General features: G+C 34.2%; 1 protein-coding gene across 1 annotated transcript in view; it reads right to left on the bottom strand.

The window, feature by feature from the left end:
* Positions 1–8,982, bottom strand: part of LOC130051586 (N-acetylneuraminate lyase B-like) — a 44,729-nt gene extending 35,747 nt beyond the window's left edge. Inside the window, exon 1 of the mRNA XM_056153605.1 lies at positions 8,930–8,982. Within this exon, the coding sequence (XP_056009580.1) occupies positions 8,930–8,938 (9 nt within the window). The 5' untranslated portion in view covers positions 8,939–8,982. The remainder of the gene's footprint in view (positions 1–8,929) is intronic.
* Positions 8,983–9,287: the final 305 nt, after the last annotated feature.

Genomic DNA, 9,287 nt, shown 5'->3' on the forward strand with positions numbered 1-9,287 from the left:
CAAAAGCAAGAGGCCCATGGGCCACAACGCTCACCCGAGTCACTCTGGTTCTGTTGTTCTTCATCAGAAATTTTTAAAAGTTTTTTTTTTACCTCTTTATTCCCACGAAGAATGCTGACCCCATCTTATGACCCCACCCTAGCCCCACTGAATCATTGCTTAACCGAGCTTACATCAACACAATACTGGGATGCTTCAACATCAATATTACTAACACGGCCTTGCTGCTCTGGAGAAGAGTTTTTCAATTTCCTCTTATATTCATATATCATGCAAAATTTTATTTCCGATTCTTGGCCTACAATAACTTTAGGATCCATAGTTTGAAAAAGAAGAAGAAATTGAAACAAAGCGAAGAAAATGAATTAAGTGACTCGTTTCCATAGTAACGGGCTATTTACATGTATATAGAAAAAAAGTTTTGGGAAATTTTCACTTCAATTTAAAATATCACGAATATTTGACAAGCAATTCTATGCTACATGCTGAAACGAAGTAGTAACAATTTTTATCAATTTATAAAGAGCTATTGCGCTTTTGCTGACGAAACGGCCGACTCAGAAATCTAAAGGAAAACACCGGTTTCCAATAACAGACTGGCGTGTCATTTTTAAATCAATAAACCATGTTTAGGTGCATTCATATCACACAACAACCCTTTTACATATGGCATTATTTAACTCACTGTCTTTTTCTGACATGGCTACAGCACCTTTAATTAATAGATTTCATCAGTTTATTTGCCATTGGTTGATAATTTGAGTGTTTAGCTTTGTCTAAATATCATATGACAGTTGCTACATGAGTTTTTATATTTACTTTTGAAAAGTCAACAGCTTAATAGCTATTTCCTCCCTTGATCTATTTTTTTTTACTTATTACATGCTGTGCATTTGTGCTCCTTTTCTTGTAGTATTTGTTTAGCTTTTCGTCAGCCACATTACGGTTTGAAAATCCTGGACACACAGGAACAGGTTAGTGTAAACAAACGAAACTACAGTGATTTCGGAATGAATTCCTTTTCTTTAAGTCGTAACTTGCAAATATTGGAAGTTATGATGAAAATGACTAATATTTGTTAAAATATATGTATCACATTTATACCCCCCCCCCTCCCCAAGAAAACGCCACCCCTCCCCCAAAAAAGAAAAAGAAAAGAAAAGCTAAAATAAAAGATAGATTGGGAAAATATTGGACTTGAACTCGGAATATATGCCTTAAGTGTACGATTACCGAACATAAAAACCACTAGGCCACCCAGGCATGTAAGTTTAAAGGTTTCACGTTTGATAGGCTGCTAAATCTCAAGGTAAATTTTGAGAACGATTTTTTCATATTTTAACCAATTTCAACAAGAGGGCCACCTTAAACCAAATTTCCTCAAATGGACTTATGTACAGTCATACTCAAGTAAAACAATTTCAGTGTTGTATTTCTGGTTTAGGGTGGCCTTTTGCAACAGTTTGCCATTTTTTAAGCCCATTACGTTACATCTACTACATACTCTATATAATCAAGGTGATGTTTATGCTTATCAAATAAAGATACTAGCAACATATAGATATCAATTGAGTGATTTGGGTAAACACAAGTATAAACTGACATTGTATAGCAGAATATTTGTAAAAAATGATATTCAGGAAAAAGTATCTATGTAGGCGAAATTGCATACCAAGTGCGCTATACTTCTTTATCTGGAAATCGTAACATTATTGTAGCACAGCTCATAATTTAGGCCCAAATGACCAAACGTTAGCAGTTTTACTGTGTACTTTGATCAACTCCTGAGCAAAAAGCCAGCCACATTAAAGACAATAAAATATAAATTTAAGAAGACGGTAAATAAGTAACAAAATGCAGATTAAAAAAAAATCAACGGGCAAATGATATTTTATAATAGAAAATTGGCATGGAAAATATGAATTTGTTACATTTTGCATATTGAGTTACTTCCCTTTGTGGAATTTCTAATGTACGAACAGGAGGGAATGGAAAGAATGCAGAAAACATGTGTTTTTAGGGTATTTTAAACATCTTTGACCATTGCTATATTGTATGTACTTAGATGTATTCCAGTGTGAAGGAGTTGACCGTCTATCAGTCTTCACCACACTGTGTGTAGTAAAGAGCGTTTCCTGATAAATTAACTTCATTGAATATGAATTCAAAGCTCAGCTTCTGTCTACATGTATATGTATATCATAGCACCCGATTTACGCTGTTATGTACATGTAGTTCATTCTGCATTTTTCCATTTGTCCACGGCAGCTCGCAACTGACATATTTATTCACCAAACGTTGCTGCTACGAAAAGTGTATAATTCATGTCAGTCTGAGAACACAGTTTACGTAAGTACTGCTTGTAGTTTACATTGATACTGTACATGTAGCATTACCCCACTATGACACGCTCCGTTTCTCAGTAAATAAGTTATAATGGGTTATAATGGTAATACATGCAAAATTCATGTTATTTCACTGTGTCAGGGTGAATATCAATTAATATTTTCTAAAGGAGATAATGAGTTTTGGTTTTGAGACAGAAGGGGGGGGGGAGGGGTAGGGGGTTGTAATCTTCTTAAAATAAGTCCTATATCTGACTGGTTTATCTAACAACGTTTATTTCACCTACTTCTCAATTTCCAAGGTTAAATATAAATCTTATATATTCTAATATATCTGATTTTGACTACGGATAACTCCGTTTACCTGATCAAGAATAGGGCTCACAGCGGCTGTGACCGGTCGACAGGGGATGCTTACTCCTCTTAGGCACCTGATCCCACCTCCGGTGTGTCCAGGGGTTCGTGTTTGCCCAACTCTTTATTTTGTATTACTTATAAGATAAGAGTTATGCGATTGATTATTGTTTGTTATCTTCACCTTTTATTCTAGAGAATATATCGAATTGAAGTAACAACAATGATACTGTACATGTATATGTTAAAGTATTACTTGAAATGGTTGGTGCACTTGTATAATAGCTGTACTGTTGTTCCATTGACAATTCATATCTACATGTATTTAAACAATAGACTATCCCTACCCGTAATTATTTAATGTAGAGCCAAATTTCAAAAATAATTTACCCAAGGTCAAGGGAAAAGAGGATAGAATTATTTGTTGTTGCATCGCTTTCTGAATTGGTTGAGTCAAGGTTTGAATTTTTTTTAGAGCCTTAGCCTTGTATCAGAGATGCATGGATATATCAATATACTTGCACAAAGGTTACATGTACTTACAGGGGAACCAGAAAGTGTGCATGAACCATAAACCAAGGCCACTTGCAAATACCATTAAAAGACAGCAAACATAGTCTAGATTGACTTTTTTTTAAATATATGATACATGTACCATAACATCACACATACTGCGAGGTGATGGGAGGAAGACGGGGTTATTGCATGTGATCCAAGACCATCAGATGTTCTAGGTAAATTGGTTGGTTATGTTTCTATAGAAAATGTTTCATTATATATTGAGACGTCACCAGCTGTAGGTGAAGTACCACAAAATTATACCTATGTTTAGCGCTCAGGGCCATAGCAGTGAGCGTTCTTTACATAACGTGCGAACATCTGCCATGACCAGGGACCTCTATTTTTAAGGTCATATTCGAAAGACATGTGATTCTCAGTTTAAATGTCAAGTGTCTGACAAAGGGGCAACCATTATTTATGTTTGACGCGGCCATGTCACGAGTGGAGCTTGAACTCGCGATCTCTCAGAAACTGGGTTTTACATGTCACTGAACAATGAAGTATGGGTCAAGCAAATGTAGGTAATTGTATGACATTATGAATTGATTAAAGATTGTGGCATAAACTCCAAATATTCAGATATGTACTTACGCAGAATGATTCCATGTGTTAAAATGAGCGTGCATAAATATGGTTGAATTGTACAGATGCATGTAAATATGTAACTCAGTGTGCAATATTAGTTATGTAGACACTTACAGGGGTAATACAGAAATATATAGGGTCCTTAAAAAAATCATATTTGACTCGGGGGGTAAAACGGAAATATATGGGATCCTTGAAAAAACAAATCATATTAGATGAGGCGTAAGGAAGCCGTGTCCAAATGTTTTTTTTCAAGGACCTTATATATATCCGTATTACCCCTTTAAGACTCTACATAACAAATTTATCCTGCCCATGATTTTATAATGTACCTAACACAGTACTCAAATAATAAAAAGGAAAACTTAGTTTGGACAATGGTACGTAATGCAATGACAGTAATTGTATATATCTATAACCTTTCCCATCGATCCCAAGCTGATAGTATATGTTGATCACACTTGATAATGACGTTCTAAACATGTTATCGTTAGCAGCTGTCAAACTGAAACAGTCGTTCAAGTTTAACTGGGTCAAGTATATGTAGATAGTGGATCCCGAAGCAATATGACAGCGTATTCGTGTCATTTGCACAAAATATAAAAATGTTGATTGAATAATGAAAACTATTTCCAACGACGTCACCAGCAGTAGAAGAAGTGCCACACATTTCTCCCCAGAGAGCTACACTTCTGTAGCTAGATTGATGCTGCTGGAATGAGCTGCTGAACCTTCTTATATATCGTATATCAGACCACAAAATAAACAGTTGGAGGAGTGAAGGGAATAACTACTTTCACGGCTGCATTCTGAATTGCAATATATAAATATATTTCAGATACGTCAGTAGAAAGAATGAAGTAGAAATAAAGTTGAGAATTCCTTGTGATACAGAACCATTCTCTTACTAAACACAACTTTGGTGTTGTTTTTCAACAAACATTCACAGATTTTTGGATAAGTCAAATTCTCTAGAAGAAATTAGAGACAGGTTATCGTAAAGTTTGAATAGCATACATTGCACGGTAATTCTATAACAATAGAGTATCTTTAAGTCACTATACTATGTAAATCACCAAGAACGTCGCTTAGAAGTCAAGTTTATATCTTTTACGAAACAGAGTTATACTTTAAAAACAACAACACAGAATAACACTAATCGAACAAATTATGGCATTACCAAGGCAACACTAACAAGGTGTAATACTCGCTTCTGTTTTTAATATATTCGATCAGTGCATACTATCTATTCAAGATATATTACTGGATTCAGGTACTCTTCACACAATTGCTCTGAAAAAATATAGTTCCATTCATGATCAGCAGATGCAACATTACAGCAAATGTTTAGAATATCGATGTGTATGTAATACGTAGAAGAAAACAAAATTAACGTCAAATGATTTTTAAAATATCATTTTTTCACCAGAAATGTAAATAAGAAGTATTCATATTCCTACGCTAGCTGCCTCCTCAGTGTTTTTCACGAAAATATATAGGTCATTCTTCGATTGACAATTATTTTCCTTTCATGATTATTGTTCGTTGATTATCATACAATTTCTTCTGAGAGAGAATGTTAATTATTAAATTTGCGTGTGTGTATAACAGAGCACTTCTGGTAAATGCCGATGATTTTGACATCGGCATTTGTCTTAAACAATACGTACGACTACAAGTTATCGACCGTTATAAACAAGCATGACTATGGAACGCCGCAGCTGTCTTAAGACTATAAAATATGCAACATATTGTCACTGATATATAATATCAAGTTTATTCTTTATTCAATGGGTCTATTCTTTATACCATTAAGGCCATCTTTTTTATATCATTACGTCTACTTGATATAATATGTAGTGAAAAACCAATAACATGATGTCAAATCAATGTATTACATAGTTGGATATACATAATATTCAATCTAAAATCTATAATATGTTGTCGAAATTGTATTTCATTAAGTCATATTCATAAATCAGAGGGTTCAGACGTTATAAGATGACGTCAAAACAACATGTCACTCCGTCGTTTTAAACAACGACATCAAACACACACAATATCAAGTCTATCCTCTGTATCATCAAGTTCATTTATTATGGCATATAGTGAAAAAAACCGCTAATATGATTTCAGAACAATACATCATTAAATCCATACTGACGCTTTGTCAACACGGCTTCATAGACGCTGGTATTAATTAAATATATGTAATCAGAGCAGAGGAAAACAACTGAACAGAAAAGAGAATAAATGTGATATCTAAAGGAAAATATGTTACCACTGGTAACGGTAGTTTTGAAAGACAAAAGGCTATCAAATCATTTTATTAAAGTAATACATATATGTGGGGTTTTCCAACTTCTAAAAATATAACACATGTAAAAATTGTACGAGTGACGAGTGTCCCCCCCCCCCTTTTTTTAAAGGTACTCAACTTATCAACATTTATATTGCAGTTTATGTGATTTCTGTTTGTTGTCAGTGAACAAAGTAAAGAAACACGTGTAAAAAAAATTACATCTGCAATATTCACTGCAAGACAGCTCGGTAATTGCGTAGATGAGGTACTAGGTGATACTTTGCATGGAAAAAAAGTTTACGCAGAAAAGTCTATTTAAGTCTCTCGTTTACGAAATTCCATGCAATTCAAAATGATTCCCATGGTTTTTTTTCAATATATAAATAAAATTTATTAAGGCAAAGTATACATTTATTGTTGAATAAGTGCATAGGTTGTGATCCTCATGTACAAAATTTATGAATTCATAAGGATAAGAAAATACAAATATAACCATAACAGAGAAAATTTTGAAAAATAGGAGGGATGGATTAAAGGTTTGGAAATGAGATATTTCTACTATTTATTTATTTTTTTGATCAAGAAAGGGGACACACATTTGATTCTGGGGTGGGCATTTTTTCAATTAAAAAAGAAATAATCTAATACGCCTGTTTCGAGATACGTCCGAGTTATTTCCCTTTGTAGAACTCTCGTACATAGTAGGGCGCGAAAGAATTTGTTTACACGCGGGAGTGGGACAGATATTCATCACAGCGTAAGTGAATGTACTCAGTAGGTTTTTCATACGCTGTTTAATAACCCGAATTCGACTGATACACAAATTAAGAAAGTGATAAGTATTTAGGAAGTAATTAAATTCTTATCCTATCACGTTATTTTGCTGGTCATAAGTACCATATCCAAGATATTTCTTGCAAATATGACATTGTTTGTATGTTTCCACTTAGGTAAAACATTTCTTTCGATAGTATTTAGTATTTCCCACATTTACACATTGAAAGAGAAGCCGCTTTTAATACATTTCATCGTCTTCCTCGTTGGCTGTATATCCACTCTGTCCCACTTAGGCATTCAAAGTTCCACTAAATGCACCTCCTATACAGAAGAGTTCGTATCTCGAAACTGGCGTATTGGGCAATTTATTTTCTAGGAAATAAAATTAGATGGGGAGGGGGATATCATAGTAAATATCTACATAGTGATTTTCACCTTCTTGATTTTTGCATTACTCTATAATGTATTTTTCAGCTAATATAAAGACAAGATTTTAAATTATCCTTCTTTAGTATTGTTCATGTAATTGTACATTTTTTCAAGGTTAAAAGGTCAAGGACAGGTGTGCGTGTTTGCTAGTGAAGCAAGACTGGTCACAGTATTTGCTACGAGTAAATTAAAAGTCGAATGCCTTGGATATGGGGTAACCCTTATCTATTCTTGTTACTGTTGTGGTTGTTTTTGTGTTTCGTTATCAGACGTTCTAAAAATAGAATATATCACAAACTTGATAAAAAGGAAAAGAAACATATTTACTATACACTATAAATTCGCTATTAGAGGTGAAAACCCCATATATATTTATGAATCGCCTATGACTTTTCTGAGAACGGTATACTTTAGTAACACACGCAGTTAGGCTGCTCCAGGTGGCGATGTACCAGAGAAGAATACCAGTAAAAATAAGACATTATTGTGTTAGCATTGGCATCGTAATTGAACATAATTCCGATGCTGTATGAAATGTCATTTATGATATTTTCTATCCCGATTTACATTGACATTTAAAATACAGATCTAATTTCAGCTGTTTGTTGAATATAATCATGTCTACAGTTGTTTGTCTTTTGATTCTTTCTCTTTCTCATAATTTACTATTTGGATTCTTTACCAAAACAACATATTTATGCATTCCATGTACACGAGCTCCACTCACAAAATCATATGTATGGAATTTATATATCTCAACTGATTCGATACGCAAGAGCTTGTTCTGCGTGTGGTCAGTTTTTAAACCGAGGCAAGCTACTGACACAAAGTGATGGTACAGGGGTTTCAACAGCCTCGTTTAAAGTCAGAATTTCGCCAATTCTATGGTTGTTATAACGATCTAGTTTGCCAGTACAACCTATTACTGGGTCAAATGCTGTCTGACGCGTTTGATACCGATTGTTAAACCGTTCACCTGATCAAGATATAGGGCTCACGGCGGGTGTGACCTGTCGACAGGGTATGCTTACTCCTCCTAGACACCTGATCCCACCTCTGGTATGTCCAGGGGTCCGTGTTTGCCCAACTATCTATTTTGTATTGCTTATTGATTTATGAGATTGATCACTACTCGTTATCTCCACCTTTCATATATATTTTTAAAATGGTTCTTCAAATTTCAGTAAATCGATTATTGTTTAATGAGTCGTTCTAACGATTTTCTCGAATTACAGTATGAGATTTTATCCAAAGGCACGAATAAGCTATCATACAATAGACCTATTCTGAACGAAAGTAGGGTATTTAAGAAATATTCAAAAATGCAAAAATACATACTATATTTATCATGGTTAATACGCGCATTGTTCACAGATACAGCGCAATAATGCACGAAAAATCAAAATGACTATCATTACGATTTGTAAAGATATCAAAGGCAAAAACATTGAAAATGTGAATACTTAAATGTTGCTGTATTATAATAGCATAGTAACCAGTATGCAATTGTTAATCATGTGCATTACATGGAAGAAAAATTTCACTATAGAAACTAATATATACTACAGTAACATACCTTCGCCATGGTCCCCAAACTGAGCAAGTTTACTGATAACACAAGTACGAGATATTGACACTTTATCTCCTCTCTATAAAGGTGAATTGAGGAAATCTAAATCAAAGATAATTCAGACCTTTAAAAATTAACTGAATGTCAGAATTATATTTAGCCCATCTAAGCTGTAAACTCAACTGGGCGGTTCCCTGTTCATTTCCCGTCTCACCTAGCTGTCATCTGTCTCTTACGATAGCTCATTACACTAAAATTTTATTTAATGGCTCGTTAAAATACCTCTTATGAAGTATGATTTTACCATCGAAAGAGTGATACAAGCTCTCAATTATTTTATATGATTTTTTTGGATATATCCTGG

Source organism: Ostrea edulis, chromosome 2, assembly GCF_947568905.1.
Source record: "Ostrea edulis chromosome 2, xbOstEdul1.1, whole genome shotgun sequence".
NCBI lineage: Eukaryota > Metazoa > Mollusca > Bivalvia > Ostreida > Ostreidae > Ostrea > Ostrea edulis.